Raw genomic sequence first — 13,785 nt, forward strand, 5'->3', positions numbered from 1 at the left:
CAAATGATTATGGAATTATTATTTATTCCCATATCCCTGAATGTAATGCATACATACGTCCACCTGGATGCAATACTTCTATCAAAAAGTATATTACTCTTGATTGACACATTCCTACGATAACACAAACACAATTTCTACTTTAAGAAAAGATATTATCTTTGCATACATTAATAGACACTGTAAATAAGGAAATCATTTAGATTATTAGTAAGAGTTGCCAGATAAATTGGGCTGCGTTACATGGTAGAACCAAAATGAAGAGATTAGGGGCTAAGTAGATCACACAACCCTTGGTACCTGTGTTGATATATTGTTAGGCAACCCCTTCCACTGCATGTGTCTTGGGTGGATAACATAACTATCCAATTCAAAAGGTGTAAATACATCCAAGAGGCATTCAAGACAGATTGAAATCTGATAGTTCATCTGGAGGAGTTTGACATTAAACTGATTGTTGCAGATACGGCAAAGTGTTAAATGCATCTTTACTCCTCCCATAGTGCAACTATGTCATTCAGTAAGCAGTCTGTGCAAATAGTCTGTCACTCACTGCCAATTTAAGATTTTCTAAGGAACTTCCCATGTCTTTCTCCTCTGATAACAGCACCAGTTATAATGCCACTTACATTAGCCATTATTCTCTGTCCCATTAAAGCAGCAACCTAAACAAACGAGCCTGAGTAAAGCCTACACATACAATCATACACAATGCACACCCAGCTGCTGTAGCATTGATCTAATGTCTGATCAGTTAAACCAATGACCTAATGATCTGAAGTGAGTTATAGCATTAGAAAAAACCATCAAACTTGCTGATAGATATGTCAAAGATACAACTTAAATGAAAGTGCCCCCACTAAACGGGGCCCTGTTATAGTAGCAAAGCTTAAAAATCACTTTTTTCATCATTTCTATTAATCAGTTATTTTATTTAAAATTCATCCAGGTAGTCTAAGCTGTAGAAAGAATAAGCAGATGGGTTTTTAGATTGTGATTGTCTAATTAATGTTAATAAAGGGCTGATCAGTGAAGACTGTCAGATAATGAAGCTTGGAAGTGAAGCGGTTGAAGAAAAGGAGGGCAGAGAAAGCGAAGGAGCAGGAAGCCTATATGAAGCCCAAAGCTTGAAGAGTTTATTTGAAGGAGGCGCGGACCTTGCGGCCCTTCAGAGGCTGCGGGGGCCGGTAGTTGTCCACCATGCAGCACGGAGCCTCTCCATCTCCACTGAACAGCAGGCTGCGGAACTTGGCCATCTAGAGAGGAAAGGATAGACAGAGACGTTAGGTCTGGTTTCCATGGAGATTAGTCATTTCTGAAATCGTTAGCCTCATAGCATAATTGCCTTAATCATATTTACTCTATTTTCACTCTACATCTACTCTATTCTACATCTACTCTACTCTACATCTAATTTACCCTACTCTATAACCCTTAAAATATGACTTAGGCAATTTTGCCTTTAGGCTACCGAGAAGTACAGTATCTCACAAAAGTGAGTACACCCCTCACATTCCTTCAAATATTTCATTATATCTCTTCATGGGACAACACTGAATAAATGACACTTTGATACAATGTTAAGTAGTCAGTGTCCAGCTTGTATAACAGTGTAAATTTACTGTCCCCTCAAAATAACTTGACAAACAGCCATTAATGTCTAAAGTGCTGGCAACAAAAGTGAGTACACCCCAAAGTGAAAATTTCCAAATTGGGCCCAAAGTGTCAATATTTTGTTTTGCCATCATTATTTTCTAGCACTGCCTTAACCCTCTTGGGCATGGAGTTCACCAGAGCTTCACAGGTTGCCACTGGAATCCTCTTCCACCCATTAATGATGACATCAAGGAGCTGGGGCCTATTTCAGGTAGCTGGTTTTACATACTCTGAGTTTAATCCTGCGCTCTGAGTTGGTCAACTCAGAGCGCAGGGTTGATTAGTAACTCTGGGTTTTCGGTTACAGAACAGTGGATCAACGTTGGGTCAATCAACTCTGAGCGTGTTCACTCTGGGTGGAGCGTGTGCATAAAAGCCATCGTCAATGGATCGCTGATAACATGATTCACCATGGAAACAGAAGAAACAAATGCTTGATCCTCCCACTTCTCAAAAAAATAAAAATAAAAAATAAAAACTTCTCCGCTACTCCCACTGGAGTTAGAAATATTAACGAATGAGTTTATGGTAGCCTATGGAGAAGAATGAACGGGGATATTGTCACATAACTCTGATCTAATCTCCTCGGCAATTCAGAAAAAAACAGAGCAATCATTTCGCTTCCGTATGAGAAGCCATAGTCTATTTTAAAAAGTTACGCATATCAGCAGTAAAGTAATAAAGCTAGCGCGGCACAGCATTTCTGACAGTGTTTTATATTCACTGTATAATATGTTGGGAAGCTATAGCCTAATAGCCCACTGTGCAGTAAACAGACTGTCGCTTCTTTTAAATGGGGAGTGAAAGACATTAACGTCTGACACATAAGGTGACAGTTTCCATTGAAGAGCCTGATTGATTTATTACCAGATCCATTTTCCTGAAGTGATCACAGTTTAAATTATTATATAATTTTTATATTCATATTAGGCTATTTAACGAGGCTCGTCTGTGACTTTAGGATCGCACAAGTGAACAGTAACAATCGCGTGCAGCCGCAGCGTTACATGAATCCACCTGACATAAATCTGTTCAGTGGCACAGACGTTAAAAAGCATACAATACAAATAGGTTTATTAATCTGAATGTAGAGCATGTCACGATGTGTAAGGTGGCCGCCTATATGAACGGACCAAGGGCTGAGAACAAGGCTACTGATCAGATAAATGATCGGTCAAACGTAAAATCATCAGGAAATGATAAAAACATCCTGATGGAGATTTCTATGGAGTGATTTTGCTTCAAACTGTACAGGGACGCGTGTGACAGTGACTCTTTCTTCAGTCGGAGCTGCAGCGTAAAGTGAAAACAAACTCAGGGTAGGTCTAACCACCTATCCAGCAGGTTAGACCCACGGCGTATGTTGCCGCAGTAACTGACTCTCGGTTGCGCTGAACCTGCTACCTGAAACGGAAAACCCAGAGTTTCCACTAACTCAGAGCGAACAAACTCTGGGTTGCCTCAAAACCAGCTACCTGAAATAGGCCCCTGGAGGATATTAGAGACCTTGCGCTCCTCCAACTCCCGTTTGAGGATGCCCCAAATATGCTCAATAGGGTTTAGGTCTGGAGACATGCTTGGCCAGTCCATAACCTTTACCCTCAGCTTTTTTAGCAAGGCAGTGGTCGTTCTGAGGTGTGTTTGGGGTCGTTAACATGTTGCAGTACTGCCCTGCGGCCCAGTTTATGAAGGGAGGGGATCATGCTCTGCTTCAGTATGTCACAGTACATGTTAGAATTCAATGAACCTTAGTCTGCTTGTCTTCAGCAAACTTCTTTGTAGGGTTTCTTGTGCATCATCTTTAGAATAGGCTTTCTTCTGGGACAACAGCCATGCAGACCAGTATGATGCAGAGTGTGGCGTATGGTTTGAGCACTGACAGGCTGACCCCCCACCTCTTCAAGCCCCCCACCCTACGCTCACGTCCATATTGATAAATGCCGAGGTTTGCGTGGAAATGTGCGTACACCCACTTTTCTGGTCTACGCACGGTTGATAAATGAGGGCCAGTGTGTGTTGCATTGGAACCAAATTCTCTTAAGATTACAGGCCAGCAGTCCATTAGTGTTCCCTCTACTAATGCACAGACCTGGGACTGAATGAAACAGTGACTACCTGGATAATGTTAAAGGAATAGTTCAACGTTTTATATCTTTAGCTATTTGCCTCACTCACCGGCTCAAGAAAAGGCCACAGAAACCGTTCCTCCAACTGTTCGTGCATTTGTGATTTAGTAACAGACAAAGGTCTCTCATCCAGGTTAGTTTAGCTCATCCAGGTTAGCTTAGCTCATCCAGGTTAGCTTAGCTCAAACACTGGTAGTCAAGGGGAGCAGGTCAAAAGATAAACTTCACAACATCACTAAACGCTCCTGTGTGCTTGTTGGGACTGGTTTATTTACCATGTTATGTTACATTCTAGTTTTACACGTTATGTCATTTTAGAACCAAATACATGTACGTGACCCTCACAGGCACTTCCTGGTTTCTCTCCAGTATGTACTTGATTCTAAATGATTAGTTTCCAGCACTAAAGGCCTTTACACACCGGGTGCGATTTTTTTGTGCAATTACATTTTTCTTCGATTGCTAACCCACAGTGGGCACAACTGTAGCTCAATGTGCAAAACTCTAACTACAGTCTGCACTACCAACAGTCACTGAAGCTGAACAGTTCACTTCACCTGCAAAATAGGCTCAGTGCAGCAAACACTATGAACCAGCCTCATTGAGATAACACACACTGTGACTCAGAACACACTCAGAGTAAAAACACTAGCATCAAACCCCAATACACAAATTACAAACTTTAAATTTGTATAGTTTTCAATAATTTGAGTTACTTCACACAAATAAAGTAAACATTTGCTTCAATAGATACATCTTTTATATTTTATTGATAACATTTCCAAATGTAGTATGTATCTGTGTAAATATTATATAATTGTAATACAGAAATCAATTCCTGTTATGTTGTCATTTACTGTAAGGGTGCAACTCTTACATGTTTACTTGTTTGCTTGAAAATTCGTAATACAGATGCAACTTTAGATCTTTGCAGATTGCGTTGCACCCTCAACTCTGCCTCTCTCAATGAGAGACCATGATTCACAACAGGGTCTATCAGTGTAACCCTTACTGTATTTCATCAGAAATTACAGCTCAATGTCTTCTAGGTCTTCCTCCACACATCCAGTCTCACTGCTTCTCTTCTCCCTCCAACAACCCGTCTTCCTATTTTTGAGCTTTCCCTATACTGTATATACAGTATGTTCACTAACAAGTCTAAAACAAGACACCTTCTTAGTGTTTCAGTTGAAATTGCAATCAGCAGTGTTTGAAATGCACTAGGCAGATATCCATTCTGTTTTGAATGTGTGGTTTACAGTTGTGACAGCAGTGGGTTAGCATTTGAACAAAGTGCTAGAAATCCACAGTGTTGTGCAGGCTGTGGTTAAGCCATGAGATAAGTGTGCAAAGTTTTGAAAATTGTGTTTAAGCAATGAGAAACGATCTAGAGTTTGGTCCACATGAACCGCTGCTGTGCATAGTGTAGTTAAAGTTTTGCACTTGTCGTTCCAGTTGTGCCCACTGTGGTTTAGCAATCGAAAAAAATTGTAATTCGCCCGTTAGGAATAATTATCTATCGTATATAGTCAATACAAGCTTCCGTATCAGCGACGCAAAATAACGTCTTTTATTTTTTCTAAGTCGCTTCCGATCGTCAGACGCGTGAAAATTCATGTTCCAAATTATTCGCATTTTCGTAACTTTTATTCGCTTCGTGTCCGGTGATCAAAGGCCTATTGTGATATTCAATGCAGTCAGCTGCTTGTGCCTTGCTCTAGTTCATCTTTAATCCAGTGCTGAAGCAGGCCTCATCCTCACACCCTCCTGCTGTGCTGGTTATCTCCCATGTACACATGTTGATGCAACACACACACAGGCCCCCCGACACTCAAACTACTCCCATAATACACACAGCAATCCCAAGAGGAAATGTACAACAACTGAAACAGCTTTCATTTACTTCTGCAAAACAAGCCACATGTCTCCCAACACAGAGTTACTTGAAAAAGAGTACATGTTGTGTGGAATGGTGGATGTAAAATACCTGGCTGTGTGTGTGTGTGTGTGTGTGTGTGTGTGTGTGTGTGTGTGTGTGTGTGTGTGTGTGTGTGTGTGTGTGTGTGTGTGTGTGTGTGTGTGTGTGTGTGTGTGTGTGTGTGTGTGTGTGTGTGTGTGTGTGTGTGTGTGTGTGTGTGTGTGACAAACAAGGAGTGTGACATAAGCAAAACCTCCTCTGGGAGCCATCCCGCCTTAACTACTGTAGCTGGTGAGCTTGGGTTTCATGTCCCTTGGCCAGCTCACCCAGCAATGCTTGCACTGTTCGCTCACTACAAAGCATGGGTTGCACTGTACTTAAGTGTATCCGTGCATTTAGTTCCACATTGCAGAAAGTAAAAGATGTCTTTATTATAATGAAAGATCCAGGCTTTATTTAGGGAGGGGAAACGGAGAGGAAAAGGTTTCACCTCCTTACCTACTCTCTGTGGGTTTGATGTCACATGTAGTGACAGTGAAATAGCGTTTATCATGTAAAGAGATAGAGTTCCAAACTGCCCATTGGAGATACAGCCATGCTGTGTAATCTAAGTCAAACACAAGGTACCCACCCTGCTCTAAAGCCTGCTATGGCTTCTTACAGTCTTCATCTTGACAAGTATTGCTGTTTTAAACCATGCCATGAGATGACTGATGAATCAAAGTATATAGTGTGTATATTACATTATAATATACTGGGGGGGGGACACACACACACACACACACGCTACGACTTACAGTTACATCTTAACACTTGATGCCTGTTATTTTTTTCATTTTAAAGTGAAACACTTTCAGCTTCCATCCGAGGAATCTAGCATCAGTCTCACTAGACTACATGATTAAAGATATGCCCTGAAGCAGCTTGTCCAAGCCACAAAACCAGTAGAGGGGCTTCCAAGAAAACATTTCTGTATTTAGGACTGCCACCGTCGTGTGCACGCTCACGTACATCAAGACATTTACTATAAATACTACTTGCCCTGAAACATCCATACCCATATTACAAGCTATATTTAAATGAACTCTACTTTGTAATCCAGCTGTGGCATCAGTTCACATGTTTCAATGTTTGCTTTTCAAACTTTAATACTACATTCATTTGTTACTTTATTCGGTTGTACAATGCAGTTGTCTTTCTCAAAACAATGATAGCCAAACAAATGGCCTTCCCTGGTGTGCCATCAGAGCAGCTTCATCCATGCAATATTACTTCAAGTTAAATGACTCAAACATGTCTACGTTAAGATCCTATCAAGAAATAGCCTGGAAATCGATATAGGATCTGGCCACGATCAATAGACCTTCCCAACTCAAGGGTCGGCATCTACGCGTGCATTTCAAATACTACTGCACAAAATTGGATGGCACTACTACGACCAATCGGAGCAATGAACAAGGTGACGTATGAAGACCCGTTCGTTTACCGAACAACGGGGTTAACTGGTAAATTAAACTTTTACTTATATATAACTTTTATATAACTTTTATACAGTATATATATAAATTTGGGGGGGGGGGGGCATGTACTTGGTGCCCTACGCGCTCTGCGTACCCTGCATATAGGGAGCAAAGTTAGTATGCAAAGTGTAGCATACTAAAGCACTATAACATGTGTCAAATGTTTTCAAACATGTCTATAATTGTTCGGACACAATAATCAAAAAACCTTGATCATGGAAATTTTACTTTGAAAGGCAAAACACAGTTTTTTTAGCGTAAATGTGCTTATATATATTACATGTTTCTCCCTTCTCTACAGGATGAGTCAAATGGATGGCTCTTCTTAAATATGTGGTCACATTTCCAATTTCTTCTATGGTTTTCTAGAAACAAGGGGTGTCACAACTTCCCCACTGGCACAACTCACCCCACTCTCCCCTAATTGCTTCAACATAAGAATCACAAATGTACACATACACACCACAGAATAGAGTAGGTCAATAGGTTTGGATGCAAACCCTACTTGTCACTCAAATCAAGAGACAAGATACAAAGCAATGCTATTTCTATGTTTTTCCCCTTTGGAAAATGTTAAGTGTGTTCAGTTGTGGTTCGTGCTTGATTTAATTTACAGGTAAAACAAGTAAATGTATAAGAAAGTTAAGTACCTGGGCAGGGCTGACACTGATTGGTTCCTTGAGGACGATCCAAGTGACACTCTCCAACAGAGGGGGCGTGGTCAAGGAGCCATCATAGGTCCAGTAGTCCAGGGAACCAGGCAGGAGGGTCTTTGGGTCAAAGTTACCAAAGGTTGACTGCTTTCCCTGGAGGCAACCAAAGGATGAGGACAGAAGAGAGGGAAGATAAAAGAAAAAAATAATTAAATAAGAGTTAAAGGTTCAGTAAGTGGAATGGTCAGTTTAGCTAACTTCCTGTCAGTGACTGCAGTTAGCAGTCCCCTCCCTCGTCCCCACATTAATGCACTGCGGTCTTCAAGCAGCGAGTTATCTAGCATCATCTCAGATCCATAAGTGTGATAAAACATGAGAAAAAACATCACAACAGACACTGGGAAGGATTTTTCCCTGCTCCGCCATTGTAGGCGCATACACATTCACCCATCTGTCGCTCTGCACGTGCACCGGCAGTGAGACGGGTGCTGCTTTGTAGCGTTCTCTTTTCTGATTGGTTATCAGTTGTGGGATCACCGAAAGGTTTATTTGCCGATTACATGCAGAGCGAGTGACTGAGAGATCGGCTTTATGAAACGCGCACACTATATAAGTGATCACTGTACGATTAAAGAGCGATTTAACACTTATATTAACATAAATAAATCGCTTCCTTCACCTTTACTAGTTTTGCAAGCTTAAAAATGGTTGTGCGTAGACAGTATGAACACCCAGCAAAGCTATGTCCCTTCAAATTCAAAGTCATTTTATGTATTTGTCATATAGGTACAGCAATTACTGAAGCAATTATCCACCTCTCTCCTACAATGCTTTACAAAATGTATATAAAGGGTAAAAAACCCTAGGTGGAAAAAGACAATCTAAGACATAAGGCATACAAGTGCAAACTGTAAAAGTAATCATTAAATACAATAGATGTTGAACAGAATGAATTCAAGTCAAATATTACAGAATAGAATTCTGTGGTAGACGAGTGAAACGAACATTAGCTGATTAAATATATAAGCTGTTTTGTGCATACATTCTTTTATTTCAATTTCTTTTTTACCTTGGCTTGAATAGCATCCAAGGCATCCAGAACTTTCTGAAGCCTGGGGTTTGCAGCACCAATCTGGAACACAACAGAGACACACACACAAACAATTATGTTTGAAATAAAATAATATTTTTTCAAATACAATGTTGATTATATTTGAATCTTGCGTAGTCCCATGCAGGCAATAGATAGTGAATTTCCTGTCTGTAGTGCAGTCACACTATTTTATTTTTATTTTAGAAAAAAATACCTGCCAAAATATTATGTTAATTTCCCTTCTATGTTCAAAGTGATTTTGCTTTTGAGGTCAAATAAGCCAAAAGTTATTGCTAAAACAGGAGCCTTTCTAAAACATGTCCTGCCATTGTTTAAGTAGTGTTTTAGTTTTGTGCGCCCTTGCCGTGCACCATTGTTTTGTTTTGTTATGATTTGATTGTTGTGCTCCTTGCCATGTGATATGGCCGAGAGCCGTGAATAAATAAATGAAAATGAAAAAAACAGAGATGAACCAATAAGGACTGACCTTGAGAAAGACCCCCACCACAGCCAGTCCATCAGGCTGGCTGGCTGCCTCTCCAAAGCTGGGGTAGCTGGTGTTCCAGTGCACCAAGTGAAGCTAAGAGGAAAACAAGACCAGGTTTGACTTTTAAGGTCCAGGCTGTGTCAGTTGAAAACTTTTTAGCACTTCACGTGAGCAATAGTGTGGATATTTTACAAATAATGAGACAGTGTTCGAAAGACACAGACAGCTGCACCTGTGTTGTGTTCAGCAGGTCTTTATGCATGTTTTTAACTCTTTCAACATGTGGGTTAGGTTAAAGAGCTTCTGTATTAAAGAAAGGTCTTTATCTTCTTTCTTTTTTTCTTCTAGTAACTTTATTGTCACACAAGGTAATCAAAATGTATCTTTTGCAATCAACTAATTCTAACTAACAGTTAATTAATGTAAAGTGTTAATGTAAAGTTTGGATAGGAGTGTGAATGCCCATGCAGCGTGCGTACCTCACAGGGGAAGTTGATGCCGTTGACGGTGTGCTCAGAGCCCCGGTCGTCACTGGCTCCCCAGTGGAAATGGAACTGCTTCAGACGGTATGTTCCAGTGATGGGCCCTCCAGTCAGGCCTGCTCACAACAACACAATGATGGGATGCACTAGAGATTTAACAGTTCAATACATCTACAGAATACCCTCCGTTAGCTGCAGATTATCATCCAGTCGCTAATGGCATGCTGTGACTTTGGTGGTTTGTGTGTTTCTTTACCTTCCAACTGTTTGTATTTCATTTGAATGCTTCTAATGTTAAGGTTTGATTGAGCGTGTATATATTCCTTCTTCCTCCTACTGTATAACTGTTGTTGCCACGATCCTGTTCCTAAAAATACTAGCCGCATGGATTTATCAGTTCTCTCTGTCAGGGGGGCCAAATAGTGAGCTTCCTTTATTTGAATCTCTTGATCTGTGGGAGCTTTACTTTGAAGAGTTCATCCGTCAGGTAAAGGACTACTTCACCCATATGGAACCGGCGTTCTGTCATTATAAAATTGCTATTATAATATAATGAATGAGGTTTTTCTTCCCTCAGTCTTTCCTCAGTCTTCCCTTGGCCCAGATGTCCTGTTAATCCTAACCCTACATTTTAGCATGTGTGATGTCACACATGGGAAAATTTAGGGTGAGACAGTGAGACCATAAAACACTCTTTCTGCCTTTTCTCAGGCCAGGATTGAACCGATTTCTAAAATGTTTGCACATTTATACTACATAGGATCTCAGAGTTCAATACACCTTCATATTTCCACCAGTGAAGTAGGTATTTATAGGCTGTATGTGACATTTTTTTAAAGGATCTTTCATCCCCCATGTTACAGAAAGCTCAGGTGTCAGTAAAGGTGACGGTTGGTATCACTCCCTCTGTCAAACCAGTTGTCTACAGTCACTGATGATGTCATAGTGATGTCATCACCTATAGCAGGGGGCTTCAGGGCTTGTTTAACAGGAAGCTTGTGAAGTTTAAAAGATATGTTGTTTCCCAGTCTATTATCAGTCACTATAAGTGCTCTAATAACATATACTATTCAAGGTGCATTATGAGAAATGTAGCATCCCAGGCTTTTTGGGAGCTTGGCCCATATTTGGCAAACTGGGGATATTTCTGCCTCTGTTGGTTTTTTGAATGATGACTATTCAGTTATTTTTTATTATTATCATTTCCTCTACTGTAAAAAATGCATAGTACACAGGCACTTTGACTGTCCTGTGGTTCATGGTTGTGTTTTTATTCAGTTTTATGTTGCATCCTAGGAGACACTGCTGCTGCTTTAAATGATAAGGTGGGCGGGGCAGAGTATGCTCTTTATCATTCACACTGCTGGGTGAATGGAGACCAAACAGTCACAACATGTCATGTTGACCGCAAGATAATGAGACAACTGATAAAACCACATGCTGTTATCTGACACAGTATTAAACAACACAGCAAGATACAGTTCAAATATGTACTGGAAATATATAGAAATGTTCTTTTTATTGTTGTCTCGTTGTTTTTTTCCCCTAATGCGATTGCCTTCGTTATTTGTATGTTTAAAACAAAATGGAATAATACAAAAAAATGTACTCAAATTTTTACGTTATATTATATTATATTATTTAAATCATTTACTGTTGTTGCAACACAACTTTTTCTTTTGGTGCAGGTATTTTACAGTTGTACAAGAAATTGAAATACGAGGACAGCTTCCATTTGAGTTAAATGAATAGATATGTGCTGTGTGTCTCTGTAGGAGCTGAGCTGTGCTTACTGGAGCTGTCCGAGTCGTCCACAAAGTCCACCTGGAAGGAGTGTCCGTTGTTGAGGATGCCGTTGGCGGTGGAGGGGTCATACTTGAGTTTCAGAGCCCTCAGAGTGTTGTCATAGGCAGTCTCTTTAGGGACGATGTTGATGGGTGACTGTCTGGTCCCATTAGCTACAGGGTATTCATGGCCCCATTTGTCAGGTCCTACAAAGACATGTTCAAAGAACCAATACATTTATGTTAATACCACACTCAGTGTTTGGTCCTTTTCTTTTTTTCTGTTTTATATCTATTTATAATATTCTTAATTTCAACAACTTGTACACAAGTGCATCAACTTAATACTTTATCTTTCTTTGTGTGTTTATATTCTGTTAAAACTTCTATTGTGTCTTATTCAATTTTTATTTTGTTTCTATTTTGAGCATAGCAATACAGAGTATGTCACTACAACATGTTACTGCACAGCCTATAACCTTTGAATCGTTTTTGATTGTGTTCAGTGTCTGGATCACTTCTACAAATATCCACTAGATTTATGAAGAATATAATTCTTCTTTCTTCCGCTCTATTTATCGGACCCTTTTTCTAAATCAGGCAGCAGTGCAGGTAGTACGTCTACCTGCACTGCTGCCTGATTTAGATATATGAAAATTATGAACAATAAATAGTAAAGGTTTCAAATTCAAAAGTGTACTAAACTTCCCATAGCAGCAGGGTGATATTCAGATTAATTTACTTGAATACAAGTTATACAACAAAAACAGATAAAAGTAGTTAGTACTAAAGACTTAATAGTATGTTATCATGTTACAATTATCACTGCTGCATTACTGTTTAAGCAGCTTAAGCAACTTAAAACATGGAAAATGGAAAGTAATATACTCAAGTAAAAGTACCTGACAATTGGGTGAAGATATAGAAAAACCTTCAAACCTCTCTCTGACTGATGAATAATAAAGAATCATTGTCATCTTGTATTATTAATATTTATCTCCAGATATTTTAGATTATCCCTTAATTAAATAATAACAAGCCAATACTGTTTAAGGCTCTGCCATTAAAAATTTGCCCATTTTTAAAAGCAGTCAAATTAAAAAGAATTGACCTTAGATGATTGATGCACTGATGTATCATTTCAATGCTGTACAGTCCAATGCTGTATATTCTTATGTGTAGCTTAAACCCGATAGTTTGCATTTTAAAAGTTTGTAACGAGTTTTGCATCCAACGGTAGCTATAGGCTACTGAAGCCAACAGATTCTAAAAAGAATGTCTTGTTCTGTTTAAAGGAGTGGAATACGTTTAAAATGGTCTATTAGTATTCCTTTAAATACACAGCCTAGGCTCTGTAAACTGGCATGTTGCTAGCTACAAGGCAAGAGTTTTGGTCTGTTTATACACATTTAATAAAGCCCTACTAACTCTAGCCTGTAGTTGCATGCTGTGGTAGCCTAATGTAAGCAATGCCATTTGTATTGACGAATGGCAAATTGCTGGCTGCGATATGCTGTCTGCACTAATGCTGAACTTGGAGTGTGGCAGCATGTTGTTAACCTGTTACATAGAAACATCCAGGCTGGACGCTGTGAGAGGCTCACCGTTAGTCGGTCCGTATCCCCATCCGTGAGACATGGCTGCTCCGGCTGAAGGCTATCCTGAGAACACAAGAGAAAGAATAATCCAAGTCAGTTTGCAGAACTCCGACTGTCTGGCCTTTAAATAGGCAGTGTCTGTCTGTCCTCACACCAGTGGGTTTGGCTCTGCCGGTCAGCACCCGGATAGCGGCGTCCTTCACTCCTGCACGCACGCACGCAAACACACACACACACACACACACACACACACACACACACACACACACACACACACACACACACACACACACACACACACACGCCACCACCACCCCTTTCTCTCTCTATCTCTCCTTTGCTATCCGGCCCGCACCCCTCTGTTCTCCCGGTATCCAGGTTGTTGAATATGCGCTGGTTGTTGTAATTTAGAGAATGAATAATGAATCCCCGATGCGCACATCACCGGGCCAGACCTCTCCTCTCCAT

At 40.2% G+C, this 13,785-nt stretch overlaps 1 protein-coding gene across 1 annotated transcript; it reads right to left on the reverse strand.

Moving 5' to 3' along the window:
- Nucleotides 1-1,136: 1,136 nt before the first annotated feature.
- On the reverse strand, nt 1,137-13,456 carry cahz (carbonic anhydrase; the record flags this gene model as incomplete). The annotated part of the gene is made up of 7 exons (XM_080033755.1): nt 13,324-13,456; nt 11,729-11,926; nt 9,933-10,051; nt 9,454-9,546; nt 8,943-9,005; nt 7,871-8,026; nt 1,137-1,256 (listed from the first exon to the last, which is right to left on the reverse strand). The coding sequence occupies exons 1-7, from the start codon at nt 13,355-13,357 to the stop codon at nt 1,137-1,139; spliced, it is 783 nt and encodes a 260-aa protein (XP_079889881.1). The 5' UTR covers nt 13,358-13,456.
- Between the last annotated feature and the right edge of the window lie 329 nt (nt 13,457-13,785).

The sequence above is a fragment of the Ammodytes marinus genome (genome assembly GCF_949987685.1).
Source record: "Ammodytes marinus genome assembly, chromosome: 9".
NCBI lineage: Eukaryota > Metazoa > Chordata > Actinopteri > Uranoscopiformes > Ammodytidae > Ammodytes > Ammodytes marinus.